The sequence below is a fragment of the Salmo salar genome, chromosome ssa02 (assembly GCF_905237065.1).
Source record: "Salmo salar chromosome ssa02, Ssal_v3.1, whole genome shotgun sequence".
Classification (NCBI taxonomy): domain Eukaryota; kingdom Metazoa; phylum Chordata; class Actinopteri; order Salmoniformes; family Salmonidae; genus Salmo; species Salmo salar.
Window position 1 is genome coordinate 7,568,612 of NC_059443.1, and position 22,597 is coordinate 7,591,208.

At 43.5% G+C, this 22,597-nt stretch overlaps 2 protein-coding genes across 2 annotated transcripts in view; one reads left to right on the forward strand and one right to left on the reverse strand.

The window, feature by feature from the left end:
- Positions 1-21,407, forward strand: ccd12 (Coiled-coil domain-containing protein 12). The gene is given in 7 exon segments (NM_001140615.1): positions 1-87; positions 10,126-10,202; positions 14,306-14,385; positions 15,957-16,018; positions 16,152-16,186; positions 16,296-16,372; positions 20,656-21,407. Coding segments are annotated over 7 exon segments (498 nt in total). The 5' UTR covers positions 1-3; the 3' UTR covers positions 20,739-21,407.
- The window catches only part of LOC106598644 (kinesin-like protein KIFC3), an 8,801-nt gene continuing 7,403 nt past the window's right edge, over positions 21,200-22,597 (reverse strand). Inside the window, exon 11 of the mRNA XM_045696983.1 lies at positions 21,200-22,567. The gene's annotated coding sequence lies outside the window, so the exon portion shown is untranslated. The remainder of the gene's footprint in view (positions 22,568-22,597) is intronic.

Here is a 22,597-nt window from a genome sequence, read left to right on the forward strand (position 1 = left end):
AAAATGGAGCAATCGGTTGGTTCACTGCAGGAACAAGCATTAAAAAGGAAAGAAAGACTTAAAGCTTTGAGAGGTCGACAACTTCAAGTGAGTATCACCCAGCAATAACATTGTCTGTGTTGTAAACAGTACAAACATAGAATTAGCAAGCTCGCTACCAGCTGTTTGAGTTAGCTAGGTAACGTTAGCTAGCTGATGGAAATAACAGGAGCTAATTACACACAGCATTGCTCTTGACATTCGTTTGAAATGTACATAGCTAGCTAACGTTAGCTCTGCAAAACGGATTAACTGGAATCTCAAATAACAGATTCTACATGGTTATCTAGTTAGATAACTACTAGGCTAGCTAACTAGCTGTCTGTATTAGCTTGCTATGCTAGTTAGCTAGTTGTGAACTGATGGTGAAATTAGCTAGCCAGCTATGATGGGATAATTTACTAAAACATGTTAGTTCATTAATCAACTGTTGATATTAGATGAGAATGCTCAATTTTGTTCTCTCGAGTTGTTTTGATAACTGGTCATGGGATTTGCTAGCAACAACCTGTCTAAATGACTCGCCCCTTAGTGAGCACATCTGTAACCATGATATGTTTTGAAAGGCTGGTCATGGCTCACATCAACACCATCATCCCAGACACCCTGGACCCAGTCCAATTCGCATACCGCCCCAACAGATCCACAGATGACGCAATCTGTTCATGTAAGAATACATTGACTAACGTCAAAGTGCAGCGTTCAACACCATAGTGCCCTCCAAGCTCATCACTAAGCTAAGGTCACAGTGCAGAGTTGAACACCATAGTGCCCTCCAAGCTCATCACTAAGCTAAGGTCACAGTGCAGAGTTCAACACCATAGTGCCCTCCAAGCTCATCACTAAGCCAAGGTCACAGTGCAGAGTTCAACACCATAGTGCCCTCCAAGCTCATCACTAAGCTAAGGTCACAGTGCAGAGTTCAACACCATAGTGCCCTCCAAGCTCATCACTAAGCTAAGGTCACAGTGCAGAGTTCAACACCATAGTGCCCTCCAAGCTCATCACTAAGCTAAGGACCCTGGAACTGAACACCTCCGACTGCAACTGGATCCTGGACTTCCTAATCAAATTGTATTGGAAACACATATTTAGCAGACATTATTGCGGGTGTAGCAAAATGCTTGTGTTCCTAGCTCCAACAGTGCAGTAGTATCTAACAATTCACAACAATACACACACATCTAAAAGTTAGAGAATGGAATTAAGAAATATATAAATATTAGGACGAGCAAATGTCGGAGTGGCATTGACTAAAATACAGTAGAATAGAATACAGTATATACATATGAGATGAGTAAAGCAGTATGTAAACATTATTGAAGTGACTAGTGTTCCATTATTAAAGTGGCCAATGTGTCCATGTCTATGTATATGGGGCAGCAGCCTCTAAGGCACAGGGTTGAGTAACCGGGTAGTGATGCCTATTTAACAGTCTGATGGCCTTCAGATATAAGCTTTTTCAGTCTCTCAGTCTCAGCTTTGATGCACCTGTACTGACCTCGCCTTCTGGATGATAGCGGGGTGAACAGGCTGTGGCTCGGGTGGTAGATGTCCTTGATGATATTTTTGGCCTTCCAGTAACATCGGGTGCTGTAGATGTCCTGGAGGGCAGGTAGTGTGCCCCCGGTGATGCGTTGGGCAGACCGCACCGCCCTCTGGAGAGCCATGTGGCGGTGCAGTTGCCGTATCAGGTGGTTTTACCTCATCAGCAACCTTTCGGTTACTAGTCCAACGCTCTAATCACTAGGCTACCTGCCGCCCCAAGTTAAGCAACTTGGAGCTTTGCAACTTGAAGCCGAGGAACTTGAAGCTTTCCACCTTCTCCACTGCGGTCCAGTCGATATGGATCGGGGCATGCGCCCTCTGCTGTTTCCTGAAGTCCATGATCAGTTCCTTCATTTTGTTGAGAGAGTGGTTATTATCTTGGCACCACTCCGCCAGGGTCCTCACTTCCTCCCTGTAGGCTGTCTAGTCATTGTTGGTAGTCAGGCCTACTACTGTTGACGTCTGCAAACTTGATGATTGAGTTGGAGGCGTGCATGGCCATGCAGTAATGGGTGAACAGGGAGTACAGGTGGGGGCTGAGCACGCACCCTTGTGGGGCCCCTGTGTTAAGGATCAGTGAAGTGGAGGGGTTGTTTCCTACCTTCACCACCTGGGGGTGGCCAAGAACCAGTTGCACAGGGCCGTGATCAGACCTAGGGCGCCGAGTTTAATGATGCGCTTGGAGGGTACTATAATGTTGAAGGCTGAGCTATAGTCAGAGTGTTCTGACATAGGTATTCCTCTTGTCCAGATGGGATAGGGCAGTGCGATGGCATCGTCTGTGGATCTATTGGGGTGGTAAGCAAACGGAACTGGGTCTAGGGTGTCAGGTAAGATGGAGGTGATATGATCCTTAACTAGTCTCTCGAAGCACTTCATGATGACAGAAGTGAGTGCTACGGGGTGATAGTCATTTAGTTTAGTCACCTTTGCTTTCTTGGGTACAGGAACAATGGTGGACATCTTGAAGCATGTAGGGACATCAGACTGAGATAGGGATCCTTGGGATGTCCCTACCCTACCCCCCCCCAAGCCATAAAACTGCTTAATAGTTAGTCCGGGTAGCTATTTAGTAAAATATTTAATGATCTCCATTGACCCTTTTTTTGCACTAACTTTTTGACTAATAACATACACTGCTGCTACTATTTATGTCACTTTATTCCTAGTTATATGTCACTTTATTCCTAGTTATATGTCACTTTATTCCTAGTTATATGTCACTTTATTCCTAGTTATATGTACATATCTACCTCAGTTACCTCGTACCCCTGCAAATCGACTAGGTACTGGTACCTTGTGTATACAGCCAAGTTATCGTTACTCATTGTGTATTTATTATTATGTGTTTAACTTTTCTATTATTTCTCAATTCTTTCTCTCTACATGGTTGTGAAGGCCCGTGAGTCAGCATTTCACTGTTAGTCCACACCTGTTGTTTACCAAGCATTTCACTGTTAGTCCACACCTGTTGTTTACCAAGCATTTCACTGTTAGTCCACACCTGTTGTTTACCAAGCATTTCACTGTTAGTCTACACCTGTTGTTTACCAAGCATTTCACTGTTAGTCCACACCTGTTGTTTACCAAGCATGTGACAAATTGATTTGACATTGAGCCACCATCAGTCAGTTCTTGTAAATGTCCCTATGCTGGTCCCTATGCTGGTCCCTATGCCGGTCCCTATGCCGGTCCCTATGCCGGTCCCTATGCCGGTCCCTATGCCGGTCCCTATGCCGGTCCCTATGCCGGTCCCTATGCCGGTCCCTATGCCTAAAAGAGTTTGGCTTTTATCAGTTACACACACACACACACTGTATGTAGTCTACCAGTGTGACTGAGTGCGACCAACACAACCAAAGTCCACTTAACAGCTTCCTCCTTGAGCCTCAGTCTTGTTGTTTACATAGTTTTTTTGTTCTACTGCTGTAAATGTCCTCCAAATGACACTATATGCTGCTTGTTGTACTGCTGTAAACGTCCTCCAAATGACACTATATGCTGCTTGTTGTACTGCTGTAAACGTCCTCCAAATGACACTATATGCTGCTTGTTCTACTGCTGTAAACGTCCTCCAAATGACACTATATGCTGCTTGTTCTGCTGCTGTAAACGTCCTCCAAATGACACTATATGCTGCTTGTTCTGCTGCTGTAAACGTCCTCCAAATGACACTATATGCTGCTTGTTCTACTGCTGTAAACGTCCTCCAAATGACACTATATGCTGCTTGTTCTACTGCTGTAAATGTCCTCCAAATGACACTATATGCTGCTTGTTCTGCTGCTGTAAACGTCCTCCAAATGACACTATATGCTGCTTGTTCTACTGCTGTAAACATCCTCCAAATGACACTATATGCTGCTTGTTCTACTGCTGTAAACGTCCTCCAAATGACACTATATGCTGCTTGTTCTACTGCTGTAAACGTCCTCCAAATGACACTATATGCTGCTTGTTCTACTGCTGTAAACGTCCTCCAAATGACACTATATGCTGCTTGTTCTACTGCCGTAAACGTCCTCCAAATGACACTATATGCTGCTTGTTCTACTGCTGTAAACGTCCTCCAAATGACACTATATGCTGCTTGTTCTACTGCTGTAAACGTCCTCCAAATGACACTATATGCTGCTTGTTCTACTGCTGTAAACGTCCTCCAAATGACACTATATGCTGCTTGTTCTACTGCTGTAAACGTCCTCCAAATGACACTATATGCTGCTTGTTCTACTGCTGTAAACGTCCTCCAAATGACACTATATGCTGCTTGTTCTACTGCTGTAAACGTCCTCCAAATGACACTATATGCTGCTTGTTCTACTGCTGTAAACGTCCTCCAAATGACACTATATGCTGCTTGTTCTACTGCTGTAAACGTCCTCCAAATGACACTATATGCTGCTTGTTCTACTGCTGTAAACGTCCTCCAAATGACACTATATGCTGCTTGTTCTACTGCTGTAAACGTCCTCCAAATGACACTATATGCTGCTTGTTCTACTGCTGTAAACGTCCTCCAAATGACACTATATGCTGCTTGTTCTACTGCTGTAAACGTCCTCCAAATGACACTATATGCTGCTTGTTCTACTGCTGTAAACGTCCTCCAAATGACACTATATGCTGCTTGTTCTACTGCTGTAAACGTCCTCCAAATGACACTATATGCTGCTTGTTCTACTGCTGTAAACGTCCTCCAAATGACACTATATGCTGCTTGTTCTACTGCTGTAAACGTCCTCCAAATGACACTATATGCTGCTTGTTCTACTGCTGTAAACGTCCTCCAAATGACACTATATGCTGCTTGTTCTACTGCTGTAAACGTCCTCCAAATGACACTATATGCTGCTTGTTCTACTGCTGTAAACGTCCTCCAAATGACACTATATGCTGCTTGTTGTACTGCTGTAAACGTCCTCCAAATGACACTATATGCTGCTTGTTCTACTGCTGCAAATGTCCTCCAAATGACACTATATGTGTTGTTTGTTCCAAGGGCAAGCAAGTCACCGTTTTGGCCGTTAGAATTGGTCTCCCTCCCAAATGGCACCCTACGCCCTATATAGTGCACTTCTTTTGACCAGGGCTCTGTTGACTAGGTTGCCATTTGCAACACAATCAGGGAATGTCCTTCAGTGTGTTTGGCTAAGCCAGCCAGTGACCGCCCTGTTGAAGGGGAACACCAGTGGGCTTGGCCCAGCAGCTTGGCTATTCTTGATGAACGGCTGTTGACATTCCTGCAGCATGTGATTGTTGTACTGTACTGGAGAATGAGTCCGTTTTGATTGTTCCAGCTGGTGGACAGGAAGCCTCTCCAGGAAAACGCAGGACTGGCAGGAGTCCTGCTAGTCCTCATTGTTATGTTTTGTGACTTGGGTCACGGTCAACAATGTTCTGATATTTTAAAAAAACGACTTTTTGTTTACATGTGTATGTTTTATGGTGACATGTTTTCATACAGGGAACCACTCCTGTCTTGTGGCCTGGATAGTTTTACTAACTCCATCACAGTTTGCGTGACAGTTAGGCTGTATTGATTTTTCAGACCAACTCCTATGTTTTTCAAGGATCTCATTATTTGTATTTCACAGCCCTCAAACCCATGTTACTCAAGCCCATAATGTAACGTTTCTATTTGAATCCCAAATGGGCCTACCTCAAAAAGGTAATGAATCATCAAATGGGCCTACCTCAAAAAGGTAATGAATCATCAAATGAAATTGTATTTGTCACATGCACCGAATACAACAGATGTACTAGACCTTACAGTGAAATGCTTACTGACACGCTCTTAACCAACAATGCTTTAAAAACTTTTAAAGAAAAATAAGTTTAAGTTAAAAATAAATTTAAAAAAAAGGTAATAAAAGTAACATAATGAAACAGCAGCAGTAAAACAAAGTATTGTGTTAGTGTCCTGGAGAGAAGTTAGCCTTGAAGGAAGACATGATCCTTATTACTTACTGTCTAGTGGGGACAGGGGACTAGTGACTCAAACCTTAAAACAAACTTAATGGGGGGACCATGCCATTTGGGGAATTTTAGATTCTCCCCGACTGCTTTTTTTAGTGGTTTTTAATTCTCAAAGATTATCTTATTAAAACATACATACATACATACTACTGTTCAAAAGTTTGGGGTCACTTAGAAATGTCCTTGTTTTCCATGGAAACATACATGAAATTAGTTGCAAAATAAATAGGAAATATAGTCAAGATGTTGACAAGGTTATAAATAATGATTAAAAAAAAAATAATAATAATAATTGTGTCCTTCAAACTTTTGTCAAAGAATCCTCCATTTGCAGCAATACCAGCCCTGCAGACCTTTGGTATTCTAGTGGTACATTTGCAGCAATACCAGCCCTGCAGACCTTTGGTATTCTAGTGGTCCATTTGCAGCAATACCAGCCCTGCAGACCTTTGGTATTCTAGTGGTCCATTTGCAGCAATACCAGCCCTGCAGACCTTTGGTATTCTAGTGGTCCATTTGCAGCAATACCAGCCCTGCAGACCTTTGGTATTCTAGTGGTCCATTTGCAGCAATACCAGCCCTGCAGACCTTTGGTATTCTAGTGGTCCATTTGCAGCAATACCAGCCCTGCAGACCTTTGGTATTCTAGTGGTCCATTTGCAGCAATACCAGCCCTGCAGACCTTTGGTATTCTAGTGGTCCATTTGCAGCAATACCAGCCCTGCAGACCTTTGGTATTCTAGTGGTCCATTTGTTGAGGTCATCTGAAGCACCTCCCACAAGTTGGATTGGCTTGATGGGTACTTCTTACGTACCATACGGTCAAGCTGCTCCCACAACAGCTCAATAGGGTTGAGATCCAGTGACTGTGCTGGCCACTCCATTATAGACAGAATACCAGCTGACTGCTTCTTCCCTAAATAGTTCTTGCATAGTTTGGAGCTGTGCTTTGGGTCATTGTCTTGTTGTAGGAGGAAATTGGCTCCAATTAAGTGCCGTCTACAGGGTATGGCATGGCGATTCAAAATGGAGTGATAGCCTTCCATCTTCAAGATCCCTTTTCCCCTGTACAAATCTCCCACTTTACCACCACCAAAGCACCCCCAGACCATCACATTGCCTCCTCCAACATATTTTCTGCGTCTCACGAATGTTCTCATTTGTGACAAACTTAGATTTGTCTGTCCATAACACATTTTTCCTGTCTTCCTCTGTCCAGTGTCTGTTCTTTTGCACATCTTAATCTTTTCTTTTTATTGGCCAGTCTGAGATCTGGCTTTTTCTTTGCAACTCTGCCTAGAAGGCCAGCATCCCGGAGTCACCTCTTCACTGTTGAGACTGGTGTTTTGCGGTACTATTTAATGAAGCTGCCAGTTGAGGACTTGTGAGGCGTCTATTTCTCAAACTAGACACTCTAATGTACTTGTCCACTTCTCAGTTGTGCACTGAGGCCTCCCACTCTTTCTATTCTGGTTAGAGACAGTTTGCGCTGTTCTGTGAAGGGAGAAGTACACAGCATTGTACCAGATCTTCAGTTTCTTGGCAATTTCTCGCATGGAATAGCCTTCATTTCTCAGAACAAGAATAGACTGACGAGTTTCAGAAGAAAGTTCTTTGTTTCACGCCATTTTGAGCCGCTAATCAAACCCACATGCTGATGCTCCAGATACTCAACTAGTCTAAAGAAGGCCAGTTGCTTCTTTAATCAGAGCAACAGTTTTCAGCTGTGCTAACATAATTGCAAAAGGGTTTTCTAATGATCAATTAGCCTTTTAAAATGATAAAGTTGGATTAGCTAACACAACGTGCCATTGGAACACAGAAGTGATGGTTGCTGATAATGAGCCTCTGTACGCCTATGTAGATAATCCATTTTTAAAAAATCTGCACTTTCCAGCTACAATAGTCATTTACAACATTAACAATGTCTACACTGTATTTCTGAGCATTTTGATATTTTATTGGACAAAAAGTGCTTTTCTTTCAGAACTTTTCTAATTGACCCCAAACTTTTGAATGGTAGTATATGTGTGTTTATATATATATATATATATATATATATATATATATATATATATATCTGCTCAAAAAAATAAAGGGAACACTTAAACAACAATGTAACTCCAAGTCAATCACACTTCTGTGAAATCAAACTGTCCACTTAGGAAGCAACACTGATTGACAATAAATTTCACATGCTGTTGTGCAAATGGAATAGACAACAGGTGGAAATTATAGGCAATTAGCAAGACACCCCCAATAAAGGAGTGGTTCTGCAGGTGGTAACCACAGACCACTTCTCAGTTCCTATGCTTCCTGGCTAATGTTTTGGTCACTTTTGAATGCTGGCGGTGCTTTCACTCTAGTGGTAGCATGAGACGGAGTCTACAACCCACACAAGTGGCTCAGGTAGTGCAGCTCATCCAGGATGGCACATCAATGCGAGCTGTGGCAAAAAGTTTTGCTGTGTCTGTCAGCGTAGTGTCCAGATCATGGAGGCACTACCAGGAGACAGGCCCGTACATCAGGAGACGTGAAGGAGGCCGTAGGAGGGCAACAACCCAGCAGCAGGACCGCTACCTCTGCCTTTGTGCAAGGAGGAGCAGGAGGAGCACTGCCAGAGCCCTGCAAAATGACCTCCAGCAGGCCACAAATGTGCATGTGTCTGCTCAAACGGTCAGAAACAGACTCCATGTGGGTGGTATGAGGGCCCGATGTCCACAGGTGGGGGTTGTGCTAACATCCCAACACCGTGCAGGACGTTTGGCATTTGCCAGAGAACACCAAAATTGGCAAATTCGCCACTGGCGCCCTGTGCTCTTCACAGATGAAAGCAGATTCACACTGAGCACATGTGACAGACGTGACAGAGTCTGGAGACGCCGTGGAGAACGTTCTGCTGCCTGCAACATCCTCCAGCATGACCGGTTTGGCGATGGGTCAGTCATGGTGTGGGGTGGCATTTCTTTGGGGGGCCGCACAGCCCTCCATGTGCTCGCCAGAGGTAGCCTGACTGCCATTAGGTACCGAGATGAGATCCTCAGACCCCTTGTGAGACCATATACTGGTGCGGTTGGCCCTGGGTTCCTCCTATTGCAAGACAATGCTAGACCTCATGTGGCTGGAGTGTGTCAGCAGTTCCTGCAAGAGGAAGGCATTGATGCTATGGACTGGCCCGTTCCCCAGACCTGAATCCAATTGAGCACATCTGGGACATCATGTCTCGCTCCATCCACCAATGCCACGTTGCACCACAGACTGTCCAGGAGTTGGCGGATGCTTTAGTCCAGGTCTGGGAGGAGATCCCTCAGGAGACCATCCGCCACCTCATCAGGAGCATGCCCAGGCGTTGTAGGGAGGTCATACAGGCACGTGGAGGCCACACACACTACTGAGCCTCGTTTTGACTTGTTTTAAGGACATTACATCAAAGTTGGATCAGCCTGTAGTGTGGTTTTCCACTTTAGTTTTGAGTGTGACTCCAAATCCAGACCTCCATGGGTTGATAAATTGGATTTCCATGTATTATTTTTGTGTGATTTTGTTGTCAGCACATTCAACTATGTAAAGAAAAAAGTATTTAATAAGATTATTTCATTCATTCAGATCTAGGATGTGTTATTTTAGTGTTCCCTTTATTTTTTTTCTACATACTATATATCTGGTTTTAGTAATTTAAGTTTATACTGAAAACATTTGACCATCCTAAAAAGTATATAATTATTTTTTTAGATTATTTTGCAGTGGCAGCCATGATTTAGCAGCGGTGCTGCTTAATGCGCACTGTAACCCGGTGTTTGTCACCTCAGTAACCCGCTGTTTGTCACCTCTGTAGCCCGGTGTTTTGTCACCTCGGTAACCCGGTGTTTTGTCACCTCGTTAGCCCGGTGTTTTGTCACCTCGGTAGCCCGGTGTTTTGTCACCTCGGTAACCCAATGTTTTGTCACCTCGGTAACCCAATGTTTTGTCACCTTTTTAATAGCCCGGTGTTTTGTCACCTTTTTAATAGCCCGGTGTTTTGTCACCTTTTTAATAGCCCGGTGTTTTGTCACCTGACAGGTGAGAGATGGAGAGGACGGGGAGCCAGACAGGAAGAGGGACCGGGCTGAGGAGGAAGCTGAAGAGGAGCGACACAGGTTAGTTTCTCCTGGGTCCTTTTCTTTAGTACAGAAAACGGAAACAAGCATTTCATGTAGGACAAGTTCAGGTAGTTTGTCAGTTTTTGTTCCAGATGGGTGCCTATAGTGAATTAGCCCAAGGTCTCCCAATGCACCTCATCCTCCCAGTCAGGTGTCCTGTGTTTACTCTGGGTTGGAGCAGGTGTCCTGTGTTCAGTGTTTACTCTGGGTTGGAGCAGGTGTCCTGTGTTAAACAATAGCTGCACAAATAGCCTGCAGCTGACTGCGCTCTGTGTTTCAGCTGCAGGAACAAGAGCAGCCATCTCTTCCTCCCTCCCTCCTACACGACAGACGTGTTTTTCCATTGTTTATGTTTAATGATAGTCCAGGCAGCACTGGGCTGGCAGTGCACTCACAGGCCGGCCATTGCAAATCACTCTGCTGCATTCCAAATGGCACACTATCCCCTATTTAGTGCACTGCTTCTGATAAGAGCCCTATGGGTGCCGTGTGGGATGCAGTCTGGGTTTGTGTGTTTTGTTTTGTGGGTCAAACTCAGGAAGTACTTCTGAAGAGAGTGGAACAGTACTGGCTGTGGTATGGACGCTGGTTACAAACACTTTGCGACTTGGAAAATGTTTTTTCCACCCCTCTGTTAGTCTTCTGAGAGCGATATCTTGTGACCAACCATGTAGTGATTAAAATTGCATGGGAGCTCAGATTGCAGAACAGCGGTATCAAAGGCCAAGATGGTTGTGATGGAGCAAACGTGGTTGTCCTCAAAGTCTTCCTGTTGCTTTCATGTAGCCTGATCGATTATGAACAGTCCCGTTTTCTCCCATTTTCTGACCACTAGGGCCAGCCTGTAGGTTATTTTATTACATTACAGCCTTTTTCTTAAAAATAAAAAAATCCTTATCTACACACAATACCCCATAATGACAAGGCAAAAACAGGTTTGTAGAAATGTTGGTAAGTTTATTAAAAAGAAAAAACGGAAATATCACATTTACATAAGTATTCAGACCCTTTACTCAGTACTTTGTTGAAGCACCTTTGGCAGGGATTACAGCCTCAAGTCTTCTTGGGTACGACGCTACAAGCTTGGCACACCTGTATTTGTCGAGTTTCTCCCATTCTTCTCTGCAGATCTTCTCAAGCTCTGTCAGGTTGGATGGGGAGCGTCACTGCATAGCTATTTTCAGGTCTCTCCAGAGATGTTCGATCAGGTTCAAGTCTGGGCTCTGGCTGGGCCACTCAAGGACATTCAGAGACTTGTCTCCAAGCCACTCCTGCGTTGTCCGGTTGGAAGGTGAACCTTCGCCCCAGTCTGAGGTCCTGAGTGCTCTTGAGCAGGTTTTCATCAAGAATCTCTCTGTACTTTGCTCCGTTCATCTTTCCCTCGATCCTGATTAGTCTCCCAGTCCCTGCCGCTGAAAAACATCCCCACAGCCTGATGCTGCCACCACCATGCTTCACCGTAGGGATGGTGCCAGGTTTCCTCCAAATGTGACACTTGGCATTCAGGCTAAGGAGTTCAATCTTGGTTTCATCAGACCAGAGAATCTTGTTTCTCATGGTCTGAGAGTCCTTTAGGTGCCTTTTTGGCAAACTCCAAGTGGGCTGTCATGTGCCTTTTACTAAGGAGTGGCTTCCGTCTGGCCATTCTACCATGAAGGCCTGATTTGATGGAGTGCTGCAGAGATGTTTGGCCTTCTGGAAGGTTCTCCTATCTTCACAGAGGAACTCTGGAGCTCTGTCAGAGTAACCATCGGGTTCTTGGTCACCTCCCTGACCAAGGCCCTTCTCCCCGATTGCTCAATTTGGCCATGCGGCCAGCTTGGTGGCTCCAAACTTCTTCCATTTTTAAGACTGATGGAGGTCACTGTGTTCTTGGGGACCTTCAATGCTGCAGAAATGTTTTGGTACCCTTCCCCAGATCTGTGCCTCGACACAATCCTGTCTTGAATCTCTACGGACAATTCCTTCGACCTCATGGCTTGGTTTTTGCTGTGACATGCACTGTCAACTGTGGGACCTCATATAGACAGGAATGTTCCCTTCCAAATCATGTTGAATTTACCACAGGTGGACTCCAAGTTGTAGAAACATCTGAAGGATGAGCAATGGAAACAGGATGCACCTGAGATCAATTTAGAGTTTAACAGCAAAGGTTCTGAATACTTACATAAGGTATTTCTGTTTTTTATTCTTAATAAATTTGCGAACCTGTTTTCACTTTGTCATTACGGGGTATTGTGTGTAGGTTGACGAGGGGAAACAATGAATCCATTTTAGAATAAGGCTGTAACATAACAAAATGTCAAGGGGTCTGCACGAATGCACTGTAGCTCTGAGCTGACTGCTTTGAGCTGTGGTGGACCAGAGTATGACAGCATTCCAGCCTGGATCCACACAAGTATTGACCTGCCTGTTGGTTGACTGCTAGCTCTCATAGATGCCTTATCCCCCAACAGGCTCTCTGCTGTCTCCTCCAGCTACCTTATAGCCTACATCTCAACACCCAGACCTATCCCCAACAGGCTGTCTCCTCCAGCTACCTTATAGCCTACATCTCAACACCCAGACCTATCCCCAACAGGCTGTCTCCTCCAGCTACCTTATAGTCTACATCTCAACACCCAGACCTATCCCCAACAGGCTCTCTGCTGTCTCCTCCAGCTACCTTATAGCCTACATCTCAACACCCAGACAAATCCCCAACAGGCTGTCTCCTCCAGCTACCTTATAGCCTACATCTCAACACCCAGACCTATCCCCAACAGGCTCTCTGCTGTCTCCTCCAGCTACCTTATAGTCTACATCTCAACACCCAGACCTATCCCCAACAGGCTCTCTGCTGTCTCCTCCAGCTACCTTATAGTCTACATCTCAACACCCAGACCTATCCCCAACAGGCTCTCTGCTGTCTCCTCCAGCTACCTTATAGCCTACATCTCAACACCCAGACCTATCCCCAACAGGCTCTCTGCTGTCTCCTCCAGCTACCTTATAGCCTACATCTCAACTAGTGGTTAGAGCGTTGGGCCAGTACCGAAAGGTTGCTGGATGGAATCCCAGAGCTGACAAGGTAAAAATCAGTCGTTCTGCCCCTGAACAAGGCAGTTAACCCAGTGTTCCCTGACGCCGTGGATGTTGATTAAGGCAGCCCTCCTCCACACCTCTCTGATTCAGAGGGGTTGGGTTAAATGTAAAAGACACATTTCAGTTGAAGGCATTTAGTTGGACAACTGACTAGGTCTCCCCTCTTTCCTTTCAACACTGATCCATGCTCAGATCACTGTTCACTCCCTCAGGAGGAATCCCTATTCAAAGACATGTTCCCAAAGTACACTATTCCCTATATAGTGCACTACTCTTGACCAGGGCCCTATATAGAGAATAGGGTGATTTGGGATGCATACATTGAAGGTTGGGTTTTCTCCTGTCTTTGGGCTCAATCTGTCTATCCTACACAGATGTCATCCAAGCTCAAAGAATTCCACCAAGAGGGCCCTTGATGATAGATGACAATCTATCGTAGCATGTGGGATACCAGCTCTCTCCTCAGCTGGTATCTACTGTGCTGGAGACAGACTAACCCATTGAGCAGATGGATCATGCTAATGAGATGTGTTCAACAGAATAAAGGGAGGCCTTATTCCCTGACTGGTATAGTAACCTCCAGAGACGACAAACTGCAGCTGTGTTTGGTTTAGGTCTGTAGACTGCCTCCTCTCCTCAGGCCCCTCAGCTGGTTCTGTAGTAGGACCTAATACATTTGGTTTAGGTCTGTAGACTGCCTCCTCTCCTCAGGTCCCCAGCTGGTTCTGTAGTAGGACCTAATACATTTGGTTTAGGTCTGTAGACTGCCTCCTCTCCTCAGGTCCCCCAGCTGGTTCTGTAGTAGGACCTAATACATTTGGTTTAGGTCTGTAGACTGCCTCCTCTCCTCAGGTCCCCCAGCTGGTTCTGTAGTAGGATCTAATACATGTGGCTTCACTGCCACCACCTGGGGCTTTACCGTACTCTCACTCTCTCACACACACACACCTGCTTATAGTATAGCTTATGGGTGTAAACCAATGCACAGCAGTAAAGCCAGTGTTTGTGTTGAGCAGAGAGCTGAAGCTGAGGAACTACACCCCAGAGGATGAAGAGCTGAAGGAGAGACAGGTGCCCAAGGCCAAACCTGCTTCAGGTGAGACATCTGAAGTGATGAGATCTTTCCAGAGAATAGCTTGGGGAAGGCACTGCTGTGGTGCTGATGTTGAGTACATACAGTACCAGTCTAAAGTTTGGACACACCTACTCATTTTTCTTTATTTTTACTATTTTCTACATTGTAGAATAATAGTGAAGACATCAAAACTATGAAATAACACATATGGAATCATGCAGTAACCAAAAAAGTGTTAAACAAATGTAAATATATTTGAGATTCTTCGAAGTAGCCACCCTTTGCCTTGATGACAGCTTTGCACACTCTTGGCATTGAAGAGCCAGTTTCAATTAACAGGTGGGCCTTGATAATTTGTGGAATTTCTTTCCTTCTTAATGTGTTTGAGACATTCAGTTGTGTTGTGGCAAGGTAGGGGTGGTATACAGAAGATGGCCCTATTTGGTAAAAGACCAAGTCAATAATATGAGAAGAACAGCTCAAATAAGCAAAGAGTAATGACAATCAAGCGCTATGATGAAACTGGCTCTCATGAGGACCGCCACAGGAATGGAAGACCCAGAGTTACCTCTGCTGCAGAGGATAAGTTCATCAGAAATTGCAGCCCAAATAAATGCTTCAGAGTTCAAGAAACAGACACATTTCAACATCAACTGTTCAGAGGAGACAGCGTGAATCAGGCCTTCATGGTCGAATTGCTGTAAAGAAACCACTACTAAAGGACATCAATAAGAAGAAGAGACTTGCTTCGGCCAAGAAACACGAGCAATGGACATTAGACCGGTGGAAATCTGTCCTTTTGGTTTGATGAGTCCAAATTTGAGATTTTTGGTTCCAACCGCCGTGTTTTTGTGAGACAGAGAATAGGTGAACGGATGATCTCCGCATGTGTGATTCTCACCGTGAAGCATGGAGGAGGAGGTGTGATGGTGCGTTGCTGGTGACACTGTCTGATTTAGTTTGAATTCAAGGCACGTTTAACCATCATGGCTTCAACAGCATTCTGCAGCGATACGCCATCCGATCTGGTTTGGGCGTAGTGGGACTATCATTTGTTTTTCAACAGGACAATGACCCAACACACCTCCAGGCTGTGTAAGGGCTATTTGACCAAGAATGAGAGTGATGGAGTGCTGCATCAGATGACCTGGCCTCCACAATCACCCGACCTCAACTAAATTAAGATGGTTTGGGATGAGTTGGACCGCCGAGTGAAGGAAAAGCAGCCAACAAGTGCTCAGCATATGTGGGAAAAGCATATATAGGACTTCCAAGACTGTTGGAAAAGCATTCCTCCTGAAGCTGGTTGAGAGAATGCCAAGAGTGTGTAAAGCTGTCATTAAGGCAAAAGGTGGCTACTTTGAAGAACCTAACATTTTTAAATATATTTTGATTTGTTTAACACTTATTTGGTTACTACATGATTCCATGTGTTATTTCATAGTTTTGATGTCTTCACTATTATTCTACAATGTAGAAAATAGTAAAAATAAAGAGAAACCCTGGAATGAGTAGGTGTGTCCAACTTTTGACTGGTCCTGTAACTATTACAGGATGTAGCTGTACATAAGGCATGCTTTGTGTTATTCCAGTGGAGGAGAAAGTGAAGGACCAGCTAGATGCAGCTAAACCAGAGTCAGTCATTGAAGAAGTGGTAAGTAGTGATCTTTAAATAGTTCAAATATCCAAAGCCCTCTGCGATCAGTTAGTAGATAGCCTACTGTTTGATTAGTGTTCATGTTAAGTTTCCACCATTTTAAATACATGTGATCATATTTACTCCATAGGATTTGGCCAACCTAGCCCCCAGGAAACCTGATTGGTAAGACATTTTGACTAAGACGTTATACTTCATAATATAACAAGTATAATTGTTGGTTAATTTCCCTTTGCCTTGTTGTTGTGGTCTAATGTCCTGTTTCTGATTGAAGGGATTTGAAGCGAGACGTGGCGAAGAAGCTGGAGAAGCTTGAGAGGAGAACACAGAAGGCCATCGCTGAACTTATCCGTGAGTATTTGTTATTGTATTAAATACAGGGAATGTGTGCTTGGACTATATATGACTGGTCTGAACATGGAGTTACTGACTGTATCAGACTATATATGACTGGTCTGAACATGGAGTTACTGACTGTATCAGACTATATACGACTGGTCTGAACATGGAGTTACTGACTGTATCAGACTATATATGACTGGTCTGAACATGGAGTTACTGACTGTATCAGACTATATATGACTGGTCTGAACATGGAGTTACTGACTGTATCAGACTATATATGACTGGTCTGAACATGGAGTTACTGACTGTATCAGACTATATACGACTGGTCTGAACATGGAGTTAGTTACTGACTGTATCAGACTATATATGACTGGTCTGAACATGGAGTTAGTTACTGACTGTATCAGACTATATATGACTGGTCTGAACATGGAGTTAGTTACTGACTGTATCAGACTATATACGACTGGTCTGAACATGGAGTTATACTGACTGTATCAGACTATATACGACTGGTCTGAACATGGAGTTAGTACTGACTGTATCAGACTATATACGACTGGTCTGAACATGGAGTTAGTTACTGACTGTATCAGACTATATATGACTGGTCTGAACATGGAGTTTACTGACTGTATCAGACTATATATGACTGGTCTGAACATGGAGTTAGTTACTGACTGTATCAGACTATATACGACTGGTCTGAACATGGAGTTAGTTACTGACTGTATCAGACTATATATGACTGGTCTGAACATGGAGTTACTGACTGTATCAGACTATATACGACTGGTCTGAACATGGAGTTAGTTACTGACTGTATCAGACTCTAAATGACTGGTCTGAACATGGAATTAGTTACTGACTGTATCAGACTATATATGACTGGTCTGAACATGGAGTTACTGACTGTATCAGACTATATATGACTGGTCTGAACATGGAGTTACTGACTGTATCAGACTATATATGACTGGTCTGAACGTGGAGTTACTGACTGTATCAGACTATATATGACTGGTCTGAACGTGGAGTTACTGACTGTATCAGACTATATACGACTGGTCTGAACGTGGAGTTACTGACTGTATCAGACTATATACGACTGGTCTGAACGTGGAGTTACTGACTGTATCAGACTATATACGACTGGTCTGAACATGGAGTTACTGACTGTATCAGACTATATATGACTGGTCTGAACATGGAGTTACTGACTGTATCAGACTATATATGACTGGTCTGAACATGGAGTTAGTTACTGACTGTATCAGACTATATATGACTGGTCTGAACATGGAGTTAGTTACTGACTGTATCAGACTATATACGACTGGTCTGAACGTGGAGTTAGTTACTGACTGTATCAGACTATATATGACTGGTCTGAACATGGAGTTAGTTACTGACTGTATCAGACTATATACGACTGGTCTGAACGTGGAGTTAGTTACTGACTGTATCAGACTATATATGACTGGTCTGAACGTGGAGTTAGTTACTGACTGTATCAGACTATATATGACTGGTCTGAACATGGAGTTAGTTACTGACTGTATCAGACTATATATGACTGGTCTGAACATGGAGTTAGTTACTGACTGTATCAGACTATATATGACTGGTCTGAACATGGAGTTACTGACTGTATCAGACTATATACGACTGGTCTGAACGTGGAGTTACTGACTGTATCAGACTATATACGACTGGTCTGAACGTGGAGTTACTGACTGTATCAGACTATATACGACTGGTCTGAACGTGGAGTTACTGACTGTATCAGACTATATACGACTGGTCTGAACGTGGAGTTACTGACTGTATCAGACTATATACGACTGGTCTGAACATGGAGTTAGTTACTGACTGTATCAGACTATATATGACTGGTCTGAACATGGAGTTAGTTACTGACTGTATCAGACTATATACGACTGGTCTGAACATGGAGTGAGTTACTGACTGTATCAGACTATATATGACTGGTCTGAACATGGAGTTACTGACTGTATCAGACTATATATGACTGGTCTGAACATGGAGTTAGTTACTGACTGTATCAGACTATATATGACTGGTCTGAACATGGAGTTACTGACTGTATCAGACTATATACGACTGGTCTGAACATGGAGTTACTGACTGTATCAGACTATATATGACTGGTCTGAACATGGAGTTAGTTACTGACTGTATCAGACTATATATGACTGGTCTGAACATGGAGTTACTGACTGTATCAGACTATATACGACTGGTCTGAACGTGGAGTTAGTTACTGACTGTATCAGACTATATATGACTGGTCTGAACATGGAGTTAGTTACTGACTGTATCAGACTATATATGACTGGTCTGAACATGGAGTTACTGACTGTATCAGACTATATATGACTGGTCTGAACATGGAGTTAGTTACTGACTGTATCAGACTATATATGACTGGTCTGAACATGGAGTTACTGACTGTATCAGACTATATATGACTGGTCTGAACGTGGAGTTAGTTACTGACTGTATCAGACTATATATGACTGGTCTGAACATGGAGTTAGTTACTGACTGTATCAGACTATATATGACTGGTCTGAACATGGAGTTAGTTACTGACTGTATCAGACTATATACGACTGGTCTGAACGTGGAGTTAGTTACTGACTGTATCAGACTATATATGACTGGTCTGAACATGGAGTTAGTTACTGACTGTATCAGACTATATATGACTGGTCTGAACATGGAGTTAGTTACTGACTGTATCAGACTATATATGACTGGTCTGAACATGGAGTTAGTTACTGACTGTATCAGACTATATACGACTGGTCTGAACATGGAGTTAGTTACTGACTGTATCAGACTATATATGACTGGTCTGAACATGGAGTTACTGACTGTATCAGACTATATACGACTGGTCTGAACATGGAGTTAGTTACTGACTGTATCAGACTATATATGACTGGTCTGAACATGGAGTTAGCTGACTGTATCAGACTATATACGACTGGTCTGAACATGGAGTTATCTGACTGTATCAGACTATATATGACTGGTCTGAACATGGAGTTAGTTACTGACTGTATCAGACTATATATGACTGGTCTGAACATGGAGTTAGCTGACTGTATCAGACTATATACGACTGGTCTGAACGTGGAGTTAGTTACTGACTGTATCAGACTATATACGACTGGTCTGAACATGGAGTTAGTTACTGACTGTATCAGACTATATACGACTGGTCTGAACATGGAGTTAGTTACTGACTGTATCAGACTATATACGACTGGTCTGAACGTGGAGTTAGTTACTGACTGTATCAGACTATATATGACTGGTCTGAACATGGAGTTACTGACTGTATCAGACTATATATGACTGGTCTGAACATGGAGTTACTGACTGTATCAGACTATATACGACTGGTCTGAACATGGAGTTAGTTACTGACTGTATCAGACTATATATGACTGGTCTGAACATGGAGTTAGTTACTGACTGTATCAGACTATATACGACTGGTCTGAACATGGAGTTAGTTACTGACTGTATCAGACTATATACGACTGGTCTGAACATGGAGTTAGTTACTGACTGTATCAGACTATATACGACTGGTCTGAACATGGAGTTAGTTACTGACTGTATCAGACTATATACGACTGGTCTGAACGTGGAGTTAGTTACTGACTGTATCAGACTATATATGACTGGTCTGAACATGGAGTTACTGACTGTATCAGACTATATATGACTGGTCTGAACATGGAGTTAGTTACTGACTGTATCAGACTATATACGACTGGTCTGAACGTGGAGTTAGTTACTGACTGTATCAGACTATATACGACTGGTCTGAACATGGAGTTACTGACTGTATCAGACTATATATGACTGGTCTGAACATGGAGTTACTGACTGTATCAGTCTAATTGTTCTGTGGATTCCAGAGTCCAGGGAGGCTTGACGCTACTTGACATAACTGGTGTGATTCCTCCTGTGATCTACATTCTCAGAATAGATTTGGCTTTAGCCCACATATTCCATCAGAAAGCACCAAGGGATAGATTCAGTCTGGAGTGGCTGTAAAACTATCTAAAATGGGCCCTTCCTGGGGTTTTGTTGTGAAATGATAAACACGGTAGGAGCTAAAGACAATGAAGAATACATGGTGACAGCAGCTGTGGCACTACAGTTATGTCTCCTCTACTCCAATATCAGCTCATTTGTATTTTGTGCAAGACCCTTTTCTGAAGTATAGATGTGTGTGTGTCCAGGTGATCGTCTGAAAGGCAGCGAGGAGGAGCTGGCTGGAGCTGTGGGAGCCATCGGGGTCACAGCAGAGGGAGACTCAGACTGACCCCTTAATCCAGAGACGGACCGCGCCATCCTGGATCTGACCCTACCAATGTGTCTGTTCCTGTTCTGTACAGCTGAATGTTTGTTGTGGGAATCGGATACTTTTGGTTTCCGTAGCTGTTAAAGCTACTGGGGAGTGTGAATATGCCAGTTAGATATGTCACCTTGATGACTTCTGAAGTCTAGTCCTAGTACGTGTCACAAATGACACCCTATTCCCTGTATAGTGCACTACTTTTGACAAGTAGTGTGCTAGATAGGGAGTAGGGTGCCATTTGGGATGCAGAGCCTGTGGGGACTGTTGTATACAGCTGTTGTAAGGATCGTCTGTTATTCATGCATCTTTTTAATTCTATTTTTCCAGTAAAATGATTTGGATTTTCTCCACGTTTGTGTCTAGTGACCTTTTCTGCTGAGACTGTCAAATATTATGTACAACAGACAACACAGAATGAGTTCCCCCACATTTGTAAAATTCCAGATTTATTTGGAAAATCAGCTGAAAACTGATCCTTAACCAATCAGATTGTAAAGTGACCCTAATCCACTTGTATAATAAGTTACTGCAACAGGAAATGTATTGCTACTCTACTGAATTAAAAGTTACTATTAAACCAATAGTTGACTGTCGGGTTCAACTAAGATGGAAAACATTACAATGAACAAATACATTTTTGGTATGATGATATTTCAGTAATTATACATCTAAAGCACCTAAATTGGCCTGAAAAGAGCAAAACTATTTATTTCACAAAGTGCTTCCCACCAGTCCCCCAAACACACCAACATTTCTCTATCAAAGGAGGCTACAGATGTAGGATCTTAATTTGAGCCAGGTTGCTACAGCAGGAAAATAATCCTGTAGCAACAGGAGATGTGAATTATTATGTAGATTATAATTAATGGACATTTTTTGTAAGGGTTGATTACATTGCTCATAATGGAAAATCAAGTCGGAAATTACAAATACATTACAAGTTTTATGTTTCCTGCATTGCAGGAAAGTTCTCCTGCAACAGGGTGATCTAAGATCCTACATCTGTATTGCACATATTATAACAGCACTTTGTTATTTATCATATTGTCACACAGGGCTAGCTACCTACTTCACTCTCGATTTGCGTCCCAAATAGCACCCCTGGGCCCATAGGGTCCTGGTCAGAAGTAGGGTACTATATAGGGAACAGGGTACCATTTGGGACGCAAAGAGGTAATTGCTCACTTCACTGAAAGCTAGTGAATTAGGCAGTATGAGAGATACGATAACACTCAAACTGCTTTTTCCAACTTCACAACAATGACACATTTCGTGATAGAGGTCATCACTGAATTTAGGTATAGCCTTCACCCTGGTCCATGGAGTTAACATGCCCCCTGCTGAGACTTCAGCAAGCCACACTAACACTCTGGTCCATGGAGTTAACATGCCCCCTGCTGAGACTTCAGCAAGCCGCTCTAACACTCTGGTCCATGGAGTTAACATGCCCCCTGCTGAGACTTCAGCAAGCCACACTAACACTCTGGTCCATGGAGTTAACATGCCCCCTGCTGAGACTTCAGCAAGCCACACTAACACTCTGGTCCATGGAGTTAACATGCCCCCTGCTGAGACTTCAGCAAGCCGCACTAACACTCTGGTCCATGGAGTTAACATGCTCTCTGCTGAGACTTCAGCAAGCCACACTAACACTCTGGTCCATGGAGTTAACATGCCACCTGCTGAGACTTCAGCAAGCCACACTAACACTCTGGTCCATGGAGTTAACATGCCACCTGCTGAGACTTCAGCAAGCCACACTAACACTCTGGTCCATGGAGTTAACATGCCCCCTGCTGAGACTTCAGCAAGCCCTTCCATAG